This window comes from Perca flavescens, chromosome 1 (genome assembly GCF_004354835.1).
Source record: "Perca flavescens isolate YP-PL-M2 chromosome 1, PFLA_1.0, whole genome shotgun sequence".
NCBI classification, from domain to species: domain Eukaryota; kingdom Metazoa; phylum Chordata; class Actinopteri; order Perciformes; family Percidae; genus Perca; species Perca flavescens.
In genome coordinates this window covers 8,100,462-8,116,033 of record NC_041331.1, presented here as the reverse complement: position 1 = coordinate 8,116,033, position 15,572 = coordinate 8,100,462, and the positions used below count along the sequence as shown (strand labels likewise).

Genomic DNA, 15,572 nt, shown 5'->3' with positions numbered 1-15,572 from the left:
GATGCTTTTTGTTAAAGGGTAACTACCGTTTCTTTCAACCTGGACCCTATTTTCCTATGTTTTTGTGTCTAAGTGACTGATGGGAACAACAATATTAAACAACAGTATTAAGCGAGATCGCTGCAGTCTGCAGCAGGGAAACAAGCTACAATGTAAGTTAATAGGGCAATTGTCCACCTTGTATTTACCTTCACAAAAGTGCTCATTTTGCCGCCGACTCAGATTAATGTTCTACGTGTGGAGGAAGGTCTGGCAATGCAAGACTATACATACCCTAATGCATTTGTTTTTTTTCTGCTATACGGAACTCACACCAAACCGTTATTTCTAAACCAGGATAAACTATATTATTTTTTAAACCCGTCCACCAGTCACCCATTCAGAAAGGATTGAAATCTTTATTTAATGGATTATACCTTGGCTTTTTAATAATACCTGGCTTTATTGCTATCTTTTTTTTCATGAGATGAGATGAGGTGATTTTTATTTATTGAATACAGTGAGTGAATGTGTTTCTCTTTTAGATGCTGCCTGTCGTGATTTGGAATGGAAACCTTGTTTAACTATGACATTTATATCTGCCCAAACAGATTAAAATCACACACTGAAACCATCTTTATTGCTAGGATGCCTTCCGTGAGAGTTAAGGCGGGGTGTGTGTGCGTGCGTGCGTGTGTGCATGCTTGTGTGTGTGTGTGTGTGTGTGTGTGTGTGTGTGTGTGTGTGTGCCAGTCAGATGGAGGCCAGGTTTAGACAGCCCAGAGCAGTGTGTGGGAGTCAGTGGAAGGTGTTTGGTCTGACTCGGGGCCAAGGGAAAGTCTCAGCCTGCATCCTGGAGCACTGTGTGTTCCTGACTGAGCCCATTTACGCTGACACGCATGCCAGCATGGACATATACACACACGCAGACACTTGTTTTCTTTCTTTCTTTCTTTCTTTCTTTCTTTCTTTCTTTCTTAATGCATCACGCACACATTTCTGCAGAGTTTCTTGGGGTCAGCGTTGTCAGCCCTCGCTGTTCTACTGTATGATTTAAATAGCCTTTGTCTTTGTCTCTTGAAAAAAACAATCATGAGCGCAGCAGCGGCTAAAAGTCAGCATTAACGTGACATGACGTGTCCTCTCATAGCTGTCGCTCCTGCACACCGATTCACACACCAAAAAAGTCAAGTTTGCGTTTCTTCTGCAGCGGATTTAGGACTCCAGGATTTATCTTCAAATCTCTGCCTGAGCTCCTGCCCGGCTGCATCAGAAGATCAGTCCATTAAACCACCCCCCGCCCCCCTCCACACACACACACACACACACACACACACACACACACACACACACACACACATACACACACACCACCTTCCCCTTTTCCTCTCTGTTTTTCTTCGGCTCTCTCACGTCACCGGGGATTTGGCCATCCAAAATGGAAATCCTATTTTGTTTTTTAGCCCAAGGCTGCTCCTCAGAGTTCACGTCAATCTCCTCCCAACTGTAATGTGTTTCATTAATTCCTTCCCGCGTGCCACTTTGCAGCTCCGTCTTATTTTTAACAAGCGGCGCTAATCAAGTGTATTCCCCAGCTAAGGTTATGCACAGACAGGGGAGGGGAGGGGAGGGATGAGGGGGGTGTTGTCGTTGCCAGCTGAGACCTGGCTGAGAAAGACACAGAGACAGATAGCCCACGGCTACTTATCATTCTGAGCCCAATAGCTTGTGCTGGGTTTTACATGTTGAACTTTTGACAGTTCTAAATGGCATAAATGATGACAAGGTTAGAAAATACATGGTGTGGATCAGTGGCCTATAGCAGTGGTGAAGGATTTAACAGTATTTCTATTTCTGTCCTGACATTTACCTTGCTTGGCAGAGCCGGGCTGCATCTCTCCAGGTTTTCACCATGAGATTTAGGTGTGGTAGACATTCACTGTCAACTGATCATCCCCAGAAAATAAATAACAGACCAATCGAAACTGGATTTTTTTTACATGATGCAAAATGCAAAATTGCTCTCAAAACTCAAAATTGCTCTCAAAACTCACAAACTCCGTTGGCATATATCAAAACCTGAAGCAAATTTGACCCATTTTCAAAATGTCTACATCAGTAATATGGGTTTCTTTTGAGCTACCTAATTTTAATTACCCCAAAATAACATGGATGATCCCATACAACGCACTTCGCAAGTACAACAAAAGCTCGGATCTCTACTTTCATTGAACTTTGAGTGTTTCATTAAAAAAAAAAATTTGCATTTGAAAAAAAAATTGAAATGTTTTGAAACAGTATCCACACTGAACGTTGACATATTCCCTTCTGTGATTATCCTTCCTTTAATATTAGTCTAAATAATTTATAATTTCTGCTCTTTTTAACTCAAGGATTAGGTATAAATATTGTATAAATGAGGGTTTATTTATTTATTATTTATTTATATACCATGAATTCCAAAAATAAGAGTAAAACTGGTGGTAATAAGTTGGTGTTAGTAGTTTTGTTTATCAAATTGCCAGAAATAACAGGAAGATGCATAGAGTTCTGTCAAATAAGCTGACAGACTCATTGAGTTTACTGTAAGCGGACCGATCACGCCTCAAATCACAGCTCAAACCACGATTATTTTTTGGGCATTTTTAGGCCTTTATTTTGACAGGACAGCTGAAGACATGAAAGGGGAGAGAGAGGGGGAACGACATGCAGCAAAGGGGTGCAGGTCTGAGTCAAACCTGCGCCCGCTGCGTCAAAGAGTAAACCTCTACAGCAGAGGTGTCAAACTCAATTTCCCAGAGGGCCACACTGGAAACTAAGAATCACATCAAGGGCCAGACATGTTTAGTTTATTCACATGCTTTTATTTCATCGAAAAAGTCAAGGATCTTTTACTGGATTATTGCATGTCTCATATATTCTTACTTAAAGTTTGGTCAACATAAAGCCCCAAAAAATTAACTTAGCCATCAAAGAAAAAAAGCGACAAAAAATGTTGAAAAAAGCAACAAAAACATTGGAAAAAACGCCAGAAAAGGCCCCCAAAACGTTGGAAAAAGGCACCAAAAGCGTCTGCAAAAGTGACAAAAACTTCAGGAAAAAGCTCCAAAAACTAGGCGGGCCAAAATTTATTGTGAAACTAAATTGATATGCGGGCCGGATTAAAATCTGCGAGGGGCCGCATTTGGCCCGCGGGCCTTGAGTTTGACACATGTGCTCTACAGTATATATGGGTGTGCACTCTACCAACTGAGCTACCCAGGCGCCCAAACCAATACTTTGATATAAAAGCATTTTGCATCGGGGAATTTCAGTCTCAATCAGAAGTGAAAATACTGTATTACATAATATGCCTACTATACACTAGACCACTATGAACATACTTTGAACAGACTAAAGTCTGACACAATCTCACATCTAAAGACAATCATCTCACATCTAACGTTAAAGACTGTCATAATGTTTACAATAAAAAGGGGATTTTGCAGGGTCACACGTTGCAAGGCTACAACTAGATTGGTTTTGAAAAATGTAAACAAGCTAGCTAGCTAGCGTTGGCTGGTAACTTAAGGTAAGTTTTGCTGATTTTCTGTTCTGTCTACATGCAGATGAATGTCTTCAGTGCCCTGCAACTTTCCCTCAAACACATTTGATTATGTCTGAACATCAAGAAGGGAAAAAGACTGACTTATGACCACATTACACCAAACGATTGAGACGACAGGAGCGCCCCAACTCTAGCAAGACTCTCAGGGTTTCATTCTGATTTTGGAAATGAGTCTGCCGCAGTGGAATCACTTGAAAAGTTGTTTGGTGTAAGGTCAACATTACATGACATGAAGCTGAACATTTGGCATCATATCCACTCACATGAACCTTGAACTGCCCCCTTTGAGGATTCAGTACCAACAGCATATTGGAACTATTCATCCATACATGAACAACCAATCACTCTGAAAATAAAGTGAATTTTTGCATGAGTGGTAAAAAGAATGAACAAGGCTGGTTACTAATTCCCATAAAAGCACATATCAGCCTTGGGGGGAAACAGATGGACTTATCGGCACTACTGTAGTAGTAAACGGTAGTAAATTGAGATCTAAAATTGTCTTTTAAGCCTGGGCTCACAATGTTTTTAATCTGAGCTGGAATGATAGTGTTCATTTGTACTTTCTGAGTCCCGACTGTGCTGGTGGAGGGAGTAGGGAGCAGAAAAAGAGATTAAACGTGGGGATGTGTGATCTCCTGTCTCTCAGATTTCACATCTTTGATTTTATTCTCTCCCCCTGGCATCACTTTGTTTTTTCATAATAAGCGCTATTCTGAATGTGTAGGAGTGGAGGACACGTGGAACCGAGTCGTAATCGTTTCTGCACTGTTCTTCCACTTACTGTGTGATTCTGCTGTCCGTCCCTGCTTATTATGGGCTCTCTTTGTTCTCCTCAGACTCTATCATTTGAGGTGTAAATTGGCCTTCTAAGGAGCTGCACTATGCAAAAAAAAAAAACTAGCTTTCAACCATGCTGAGGGTTAGTTGTGGAAATTGAGAACTGAAATGTTTCTAAATCTCTCAGTATGCTTCAAACTAGCTAGATCCTTTTGTCTCAGAAGCAATTGCGATTAACAATATCTTTTTGGTCAAATTTAAAAATATTTATCTATGCATTACTTTTTAAAACAAATGAAAGTTTTGAATCATTTCTTTTGGTTATATATCACTGTCATGTGACCCAGAAAATGTAATAACACAAACGCAGAAGTTATAATTTATTATAATAAAAAAAAGAAAATATTTTTTTTAACTGTATCCCTCCCTTGTCATTTTTGTGCCAACAACTAACAATTGAAATAATACTTCAAACATACTATATAGTCCGACCAATAATCACTTATATAATTACAATTTGGAAAATCTGAACAAAACCAACAATTACCAGTCATACGCCTTAGGACCATAGCTAATGATAGCAATTAATTGTGGTTAAACAAAAAAAACGTTCTGAATGAATCAATCAGAAGCTGTCAAAACTGCTGTGTCATTTTTGACATTGCCAACCCACAGTGGTATTTCTGCACAACCCGCCTCGGTTTGGTCCTGTCTCTACCTGTCTGTCAGCATTCATAATATGGGTTCGATTTGCGGTCTTAAATATTACTTAGTTATTTGTTAATGTGCTTTTTGTGACACCAGATCACAAATGAAGCATCACAGCTCTTGTGAGCCACTAGACTTGTTTGGTGGTGCCTGTATCTGCAGCATTTTACAGTGCAGGTTTGTGGGATCTTAGTCTACATCCTTGGCGTTCTACTCCGGTGCCGGAGGAAATATTTTATTTTAATATTTTTGTGGTAGGGTTAAAGAAATAAAACAGAGCACCTTTTTCTCCCATCCCGGAATGCTGTGTGGACTAGCCAGACCCTCTTTTGCAGCGCCGTGGAGGAAGGTCTGGCAAAGCGAGACTAGTGGGATCGTACTGCAGGTTGGCTGCTGTGGGTTGGCTGGAAGGAGTTGTTGGGTTTCTAATTTTGGTCAATTTAGGATGAAATCCTCTCTCTCTCGCTCTATTAAACACACACACACAAAAAACACACTGCTCTACATAAATCAAAGTTTGAAATTGTACTAAAATATGAAGATATTCTAAAACATTGAAACAAACACAATGTCAGCAACACAAAGTAGTGGAGTTACAGCGCGTGTGTGTGTGTGTGTGTGTGTGTGTGTGTGTGTGTGTGTGTGTGTGTGTGTGTGTGTGTGTGCACGTGTTGCATCAATGAGTATATGAGTACCTCTTTCTGTTCACCATAATTATAAGTGCTGCCTGCCCATTCTCCTTTAAAATAGAAAAAAAATGGTGCTACAAACTAAGAGTTTCACTGTAATTTCCTCTATTGCAATTATCTGAAACATCTGTTCAGCCACACACATACACACACAGCAAACAAACAATAAAAAAAGTACTTTTCTCAGTCTCTGGTGAGAATGGACATCTGTTTACACTGTGCTCAGCTCTGTTGAATGGACCGTTTGGTAGAAAGAGTGAAGCTTCTAACAGCTCTGTCAGCAGATCCACACAGCAGTTTAAACTCTATGAGGAATTAGTTGTAATATTTAAATGTTGAGTGTGTGTGTGTGTGTGTGTGTGTGTGTGTGTGTGTGTGTGTGTGTGTGTGTGTGTGTGTGTGTGTGTGTGTGCAGGTAAGGCCCAGTTCACCCACATGGGGGAGGAAGTGGACGGGGTGGACATGAGGGCGGAGGTGGGCCTGCTGAGCCGTAACATCTTGCTCCGTGGAGAGATGGACCCCGGCTGCTATGGCAACGAGGCCTGCAAATTCTTCGACTTTGACACTTTCGGCGGACATTTGAAGGTACACTGGTGTCCTAACCTTGTCATTTACAAAAACTTCAAAAACAGTGACATAAGAAGAAAAAAGCGAGAAACTTGTAAAAAGTAGAAAGACAGTATAGGAAGGAAGGAAAGATTAGGTCCAAAGAAGGCAACACAAATGTCACATTTTTGGTAGGAAAAAAATAATTCTACATAAAGAGGAGCAATGTTCTGGACAACAGACATTAAACATTTTGTTAAATATCTCACGTACCCCCTGCAGTCCTCAAAAGTACCCCTAGGGGTACACGTACCCCCATTTGAGAAACACTGCATTAGACGTTAGATTGTTAATACATTCACTGATGTGGTGCTTTTAACAACATTAACTCTTGTGTTGTCTTCCAGTCAACCATGCAACTTTTAGTTTTTCTGGGTCAAAATTTAAAATTACAACTTTTTTAACTTTTCTCCAATGTTTTTGAAGCTTTCCCGGCTTTTTTTTAATCACAATCTCATATTTTGAAACTGTTGCTGAAAGCGGGCGAATATCAACAAATCTGGAAGCTTACGTTAGCATCCCAAGACCTGTACCTTTGTCACGCCCATGGGTGTATTAAGAGAACGGTCACGTCCCAACATTTACATAGGCTACACAACTGACCTGAGATCAGGTAGTCTTCTGAATCTAGGTTGTGCAGAACTCTGCTATTCCATTACAAAATTCACTTCTGAAACTTTTTTTATGCGAGAAATCAACTACGTAAAGCTCAAATATGGGCCGTTTTACGAAAATGGATGGCTAATACAAATTTTGTCCAACTGTGTGTCGGAGTTCAGCGGCCGGTGCGGCCCGGGTTGCTACATCGCCGCCCTGCCTGTCCTACTTCACAGACCCCGGCCAGCTGTGAGCTTGATTGAGCTCCATCACGGCCGGCAGCCCGCGGTTCTCCATACCCGCGCAAACTCACCCATTTCTGGGTGACTGGACTACCAAACGCCGCTGCCCTGACAGAGCTCCAAGGCCTACAGCTCGCCTCTCTCTTCCTGCTAAATGGCCGGTGTGTGACTGAGAGCGCGGTCAGCGAGCTTGTTACGCCTGCAATCTCTTACCGCAGGTTCCAGTAATCTTATAATGGATATGTGTGTTGAGTTATTTAAACAAACGATTGGGGAAATAATGAAACATTGCAGTGTTTGGAATATGAGATTCTGTCGCTTCTGTAATGTGTGTATGGGGATTCGCTCAACCAATCAGCGCGCGTCTCTAATGTGTGTGATTCGCTCAGCGCAGTTCATCTAAATATTTATGAGCATACCATATTTGGAAGAAAAGCTCTCGTTACAAACAGGGCCAAAACACAGGGATGCATAAGGGCCAATAAAATATCAACCAGGCCATTTTCAGCCCAACCAATGTTACATACCCCATTAGGAGACCATAAGGAACAGTGTGAAATACCCTATATAATCATTCTATCACCCCTTTAACCCTCCATAATCAGAGTGCATAATGGGGAAAAAAACAAAGCCAACACTAAAATATTTGTTGTATACAAGATGAAAGGATTGTACGTGCCCTGGATGTGCAAAGCCCCACCTGGCCATTCACATTCACACACATATTTCCACATTGGGCCGATGACAATTATGCTTTGATGTACGATTAAAAGTGAAATCAGAGCAGAGTAGGTAAAGATGGTCAACAAAACCCATGCTGGACATCCCAGCCTGACGGGCTGTCAACAGGAGGAAACTTCACAGGAAAATACAGAAGAACACAGAGGGGGAGAGGGAGGGAGGGTGAGAGGGGGAGAGGGAAGAAGGGAGGGAGGGAGAGAGAGAGGGAGAGAGAGGGAGGGAGGGAAAGAGAGAGGGCGAAAGGGAGAGGGAGAGAGAGCGAGAGAGAGAGGGATCCCTCCTTCCCCAGGGCAAGCTATCATATCCTATTATAAATTTCCATCACAGGCTCATGTCACATATTTCTCATGCATGGGTGTGTGTACAGCACGTAGGAGCAACACACACACACACACACACACACACACACATTGAAGCCCTTCAGAATGAGCGCCTCAGAGCATACTCCCCTCTTGACAGTTGTGCTATTACTGTTGCGTTAAAAGCTCATATCTCCACTGATATCAGCTGGTCACGAGCTGAAAGGAGCACCCTTTGTTTCTGCTTCTGTTGTTTGAATGCTTTCATAAACAGCAGGGGGTTGTAGCTTTTTCTCAAGCGCTGTAATCTTTCAGCTGCAGTTCCCAGTGGAACCAGCAGCAGTGTGCTCTGCTCTGAGTCACTCTGCTCTCTAATGTCTGTTATACAGCATTCTCCAGATCCACTCCCTTGTCATGTTAACTACCTACTACATACTTTCTTTCTCTAATTCATCCCTTTTTCCTCTATTCTATCTTTTCATTTCTTCATCTTTGTTGTATCGTTTTTCATTTCAATTCAAAATGCTTTATTGGCATGAATGTCATGAAACAATGATAAAACAATTCAATAATAATGAGATAAGAAAAAATACATATATCCAATTCATACAATTGTGCCAAAGCGATGGAGAAAAACTGTAACTGGATACCGGATCACAAAATGGCGCCTATTCGATTTAATAGAGTTGCTCGCCTGGCCCATTTGCCAAAAAATTGTCTAAGCTTCAGGGTTTACTTCCTTGATCTGCGTGGCCCACTGAATATTTCCAGTAGTGTTTTCCCGCTGGCCCCGCCCAGCCCATAGACCCCTACCCCCTTTTTTCAAAAATTGAACGCAGTAACGTTTACTCAGAGTAGATTTTTTAAACTTTTTTTTTAACCTTTTATTTAAGTAACATTTTACTTGAATAAAATGTATTTTTTTACTTTTTATTGTCCTGCTTTCTTCCTCTCTGCGTCACATTGTTCCATCCTTCCTTCCTGACTTTCTCCACCTGTGGACTCTAACCTCCCTCGTCTTCTTTTTGCAGTCCTCCCCTCTTACACCTTTCTTTTCCTCCCTCCCTTCATCCTCCCTCCGACTCTCCTTCTTTCCTTTCTCCTCAATACCTCTTTCCCTTCATGCTCGCTTCCGCTCTCCATTCTCATACTGTATCTTTCCATTCTTTTCTTGTTTCCTTTCTTCATCTTCATTCTATCTTTGCCATCCTCCCTCCTTCCCATCTTTTGTTTTATCCCTCCCCACCATCCTCCCCCTTGTCATCACTCGTTTTTTCAGTACTTCTGTTCTTCTTTTCAGTCTTCCTCCCAAAATATTTCTTTCTCTTGCTCCCTCCCTCTTCAAACTTGCATGTCTGTCACTTTTTCCGCCCGGCTCTCTCTCTTTCTCACCCTTGCTCTTTCGCTTCTTATTTTTGCCACTCCTTCCTTTTTAGTATTACTCATTTTGTCTTCATCCCTCCCTTCTCTTCTTTTACTTTGATTTTTTTCATTTGGAATCAATAAAGTATATCTAATCTAAATTCCCAAACGCCTAAAAAAGCCATTATGTCATTGCATTTCAATCCCATTATTTGCTTTTTGTTTATGCTGGGGCCAATGCTTCCCGTTCTATCCGTGTTATGTTTGAGTGATGGCGTGTGAAATGTCTCTGCTGTCTCTCTCAGGTGGAGCGAGGCTTCAGGGCCGTTCATATATCTGGGCTGGAGCTGCAGCACATGGGCCAGCAGACCATGGGACACTACCCAGTCCACTTCCATATGAACGGAGACGTGGACGAGAGGGGAGGCTATGACCCCCCCACCGCTGTCAGCGGCCTGTCCATCCACCACTCCTTCTCCCGCTGCGTAACCATCCACAGCTCCAACGGACTGCTGGTCAGTTTATGTACAATACCTACTAGAGTTTAGTTGTTTTTTTATTCTGTTTCTACTTGATGTATTTGTAAGACCGATCTGTAGTTAAAACTTTTTTTTTATAATAATAATTGTCTGTTACCTTCAAGCCATAGCCAAATGAGTTGCTACAAAGCTAATTAAGACTATCAGCTCCACAAATTTCTCAGTATGGCTATGTTCAGAAGATTGTCTCGTCCGGTGACTTTTGCTTCCTGATAACGACTCCGGTACCTGAACTAGCATATCGGCTGATACCGAGTACCAATCTGATACCAGTGTGTCATATATTTGATTATGTTTTAACTGCTGTATATTACTATCCCTATATGGATGTGATATGATTTTGTTGTACGGCCTGGCTTGGGTTAAACTCTTTGTGAACAAAAAACACAAACAATGACTGCCATATAACTTTCTTTTATTATCCAATTTGACATAAAGTATGATGAGATGATACAGCCAGTATCTACAAAAAAGTCTTTTCCATCAAAGCCTACTCAGCTGAAAATATATAAATAAAAATTACATCAAATGTTAAAAAATACTACTGAAGTATATTGGTGGATTACTGGGAGCCTTGCAGAACATGTTTGCTATCATTTCAGATCAGCAGTAAGTTCAGAATAAGAAAAGAATGCTTAGTGGTTTTGTGCAGGGTGTGCCTAAATATTGATCAGATGATATATACTATGTAATAGTTGTGCAGTGGTCAGGGATAACAGTGCAGGATGTGCATTAATGGAACGTGTAGTTGCTAAGGGTGGGCGTCCGGGGCCTTGTTAATGAGGCTGAATGTAGAGGGGAAGAAACTGTTTTTGTGGCGTGAGGTTTTGGTCCTGATGGACTGATGGAGCGCAGCCTCCTGCCAGAGGGGAGAGGTTCATGCAAGCCAAGCAAGGACTCTATGGAGCCAAACACTCTGAAGCATCATTTTGTTTTTCAGCAAATGCTCTCGGAGAGAATGTTTGCAGGGGGCCTCTTAATCTACATTTACATTGCTACGTTTTGGCTTAAAAGGAATATCTTTTGCTACGTTTCCCCCTCTCATTCCACCTGCTCTGGCGTTTCCGAGACATTTGGAAACGCCAAGATTATTTTTTTGGGGCTTTTCCCTTTATTATAGAGTGAGATGGGGGATGACACGCAGCAAGAGACAGCAGGTCGGATTCGAATTGCCTCCACATTTGGAAACACTTCTGACCTGTTTTTTGGTTTGGAATCTGCGGGGTTGTATTGCAGTCTCAACGGCTGCACACGGAGACCTTTGGCAACACCGACACTGACGCCATCGTTTCTCCTCCTGATTGGGTCTTATTGGTCATGATGTCTCGTTCTCTGAGACTAAGCTACTAGCATTACCATGGCAACTGCCAGCAGCGGGCGGAGTATACATGCTGCCTCAGTTTATGCCCAGTAGACGTGAACGTTGATGAGATACTTTGGTTTGGCCGTGTTAGTTTCAACAGAGATTAGGTCTTCTACTGGAGCTAAAAACACTTGTGTGCACGGAGATTGCTTTTGGCTAAAAACTCTGCTTGAAATCCAAAACATAGCAATGTAAATGTAGCCTTAGAAAACTAGGATTGGACATCGAGAACCGGTTCCAACTTGGAATCGTTTCAAAAACTACAATTCCAATGGAATTGTTTTGAAAATTTTGTTTTGAATCCAATGAAATCATCAGTTCCAAATTTAACATGCGCAAGTTTTGGTTTCCGTAACCGCCCCCGTACTTCCAGGCGCTTGTTGTTCAATGTAAATATCCATTACAACATTTATGTGTTTTGGCCAATAACTCAATGCATGTAAATGGAACATTTGCAATTTCTCTGCCGTAGTAACTGCTATCAACATGAAATTTGTAATGCTTGTTTGGCATGCTGCTCTGAGGCTCTGTACCAAATTTGGTGAATTAGGTCATTAGGAGGGGCTATAGTCAACGTAGACGAGTTTTGGCCCTTTTACTCAATCAATGTTAATGGGATATTTGCAATGGCAATGTACCACAAACCTTGCAGCTCAGACCTCTCGATATTTACTGACATTTGCCTCCCCACCTTTACACTTTGGGTTCCACTTTGGGTTCCGCTTTCGCATGCTCCCTGGGTCGTCGGGGGCGACTCGCGCCGAGGAGACTTGAACCCCGTCATAACTGCTTGCAGTTCTAGTTATTATTTTGTACTGTATTATTTGGTTAGAGCCTACTGTGTTATTTCTATTTTAAAAGGCCAAAATTAATAACACATTCAAATCTAAAGACTGTTCACGTGATTTTATACGTTATGCCTCATTTGGATTTACGCATTTGGAGTCTATTTCCTCAGTTTGTGCAAACCCAATAGGAACCCTCTGCCCCACATGTTAAATAATGGTGCATTTAACAGAAAGTGGCGCAAAGATGAGGAATTAGGCTTTGGAAAGTTGATAGTTTCACAGCCAATGGCGCTCTTTGCTGTTCATTATTTCTCCAGTCAGATATATGACGAAAGCTTTTCACTAGTGTGACGTACCGTCAGACTGTTATCAGTGACATTCAACGTGTCTATTCCCTCCCAGGTAAAGGATGTGGTGGGCTATGACACGCTGGGTCACTGTTACTTCACGGAGGATGGTCCAGAAGAGAGGAACACGTTCGACCACTGTCTGGGCCTGATGGTGCGAGCCGGGACCCTGCTGCCTTCCGACAGAGACAGCAAAATGTGCCGTGACATCACTGACGGAGCCTATCCAGGATACGTGGCCAACCCACGGCAGGACTGCAGGTAAGACACACACGCATAAACTGTACTTAGGAGCCTTCAATTTGATTTCATTCTATGGGAAACTTACAATACAAAACGTGCGTCCAAAATTGATACAGAGGCCTAGCAAGATAATAGGCATACAGCAGCTCTCTCTGACAAAGATCTTTGACAGACAAGTTTTGCAGAAGGCACGGTCAAGCTTGTCAAGCTCTGACTACCCGCTCTTGGAGGAATTCATTCCTCTGCCCTCTGGGCTGAGAATAGCCTCCCTAGAGCAACAATCGGGTACAAATTTTATTTTGTTCCTTGTGAGTCCGTGTGAGTCTATTTATGGGCGACTTCAGTGCGAGTACAAATCACCAGATAGTGAACTGAAAGAGCAGGGGCTGCTGTTGACTGTAGCTGTAAACCTGCTTTAATAAATGAGTTACAACCTTGTTTTGAAGCTGAATTCCACACTTCAGCATCTACACATCTGACTACATCATCATAGTACTTGGTAACAAAGAACAGGAGACATAAGAGGATAGAGTCATCATTATAAGACAAAACACAAATTAAGATTCTTCCGATATTATAATAATATTTTGTTGTAATGCTGGTTTTAATTTACCTCTGCTGGCAAAGATGGAATAAACTGTTTGTCAGGCTACAATATGAATAAGGCAGGATATCAGAGAGCAAAGGCACCATGCTGTTCTCTCCTGACATTTCCAGCTGAATCAATATGACATATACCCATTAATGTTATGATAGGACTGACTCTGCCATTTAATCTGAAATAATTCCCATCAGACTAAATCTGAAGTGGCATCAACATTTATGACATAATATAAATAATATACCTAATTGTGCTTCTAAGTGAAACGTCACTGCTAATTAGAGCTCTTGAATTGGCAGCATAGCATCAGCTTCATCACAGTATCAGAACAGACTCACTCTACTGATATGAAAATCAGTCCTGCCTGTTAAATGTCTGCGTTCCAGGACATTTTGGATAGTTTTATTATATTTCCTGGGCAGGGATGTAACGATGTATCATGAATCGGTTATAAATCGATTTAAATGTTATAAAGAGTACAACCAAATCTTTTAAACAGCCTATCTACCTTTGATTTCACTTAAAGGTCCCATGGCATGAAAATTTCACTTTATGAGATTTTTTAACATTAATATGCGTTCCCCCAGCCTGCCTATGGTCCCCAAGTGGCTAGAAATGGCGATAGGTGTAAACCGAGCCCTGTGTATCCTGCTCTGCCTTTGAGAAATTGAAAGCTCAGACGGGCCAATCTGGAATCTTAGGTTACCTCCCCTTTCTCTGCTTTGCCCGCCCAGAGAAAATTGGCCCACCCATGAGAGAGAGACATCATGGCTTTCAAATGAGAAAAGTGGCAGTTGGTCAAGGCCACATCCCCACCCTCCACCTTGCCCCTCTGTCTCTCCTTCTCAATAGCTACAGACACAGAAATGGCACATACTAAGGAAAGCTCATTGTGGGACTCGCTCTAGTGGCTGTAATTCTGCACCAAGGCTGAATTTCGGGAAAGAGACTTCAGTACAGTATTAGGGGACAACTAAGGTCTATATAAAAGCATCCAAAAACCACCATATCATGGGACCTTTAAATCTGTAACTTGCACAATTCTTGAATGCACAGTTTTTAGTAGTGTCACTTTAGGTCTTCTCAGGGACACTTTTTTTTTCGTACCTCCAACTGCTAATCAAATTTCTCCTTGAGGGACAATAAAGAACTCTGAACTTCATGCATCTGCCAGGTTGAGAGGCCAAAATTTCCAAAGATCCAAAATAAATCAGGCTGGACTTGATAATGATGCACACAACTTCTTGAATATTTCCATTTGATGGAATGGTGAAGCAATAATAAATGTGGTGTTTGTTTGTCATGGCTCGTCTGATGCAAATCAATCAAAGTTTCCTCCTGTATCTCGCTCTCCCCCACTGAATAGCTTTATTAAAAGATGCCTGTGTGAATGGTGGAAGGTCCTGCAGTTGTGTGGCAATGACCATGGCAATGATCCCTAAGTATGCTCATGTTATTGTGCATCCATCTGTCTGTGTTGAGTTTAACCAGTTCTAATGTATTATAGTTAGGTGAAGAGGGTTTGATGAAAGATGCAAGCCTATTAATTTGTCTCATCATTCCCTGTGGGAAGGTGCCTATGTGTAGTGTTTTATTCATGATTTCTGAGTGGAAGTGTAGAAGTTAGAAATATGTTTTGGTGTGGAGGCAATTATGGTGGACTGTAATGTTTGGAGGCTTGCTGTTGACCCCCAGGGGAAGGGCAGAAGAGGATCGATGGTTTGCCACCCTCTCAGCCCAACCCTCTGGGTCCAACGCCAGCGGTGTGAAAGTGTTTTGTAATGCTATTAGCATAGTTGCCACAAAACTGCAGGACCAGATGACAAAAACACCTCCACAGAACATGTAAAATGGCCGACCAGGCCCGCAGATAATTCAATTCAATTTCAATTCAATTTTATTTATAGTATCAAATCATAACAAGAGTTATCTCGACACTTTACAGATAGAGTAGGTCTAGACCGCACTCTAGAATTTAAAAAGTCCCAACAATTCCAGTAATTCCCCCAAGAGCAAGCATTTAGTGCAACAGTGCGACAGTGTTGAGGAAAAACTCCCTTTTAGGAAGAAAACTCGGACAG

General features: G+C 41.8%; 1 protein-coding gene across 1 annotated transcript in view; it reads left to right on the top strand.

Annotated features, from left to right (window-relative positions):
- Positions 1-15,572, top strand: part of cemip (cell migration inducing hyaluronidase 1) — a 223,074-nt gene that overhangs the window by 151,661 nt on the left and 55,841 nt on the right. The window contains exons 12-14 of the mRNA XM_028576118.1: positions 6,179-6,348; positions 9,916-10,125; positions 12,703-12,908. Of these exons, the coding sequence (XP_028431919.1) occupies positions 6,179-6,348; positions 9,916-10,125; positions 12,703-12,908 (586 nt within the window). The remainder of the gene's footprint in view (positions 1-6,178; positions 6,349-9,915; positions 10,126-12,702; positions 12,909-15,572) is intronic.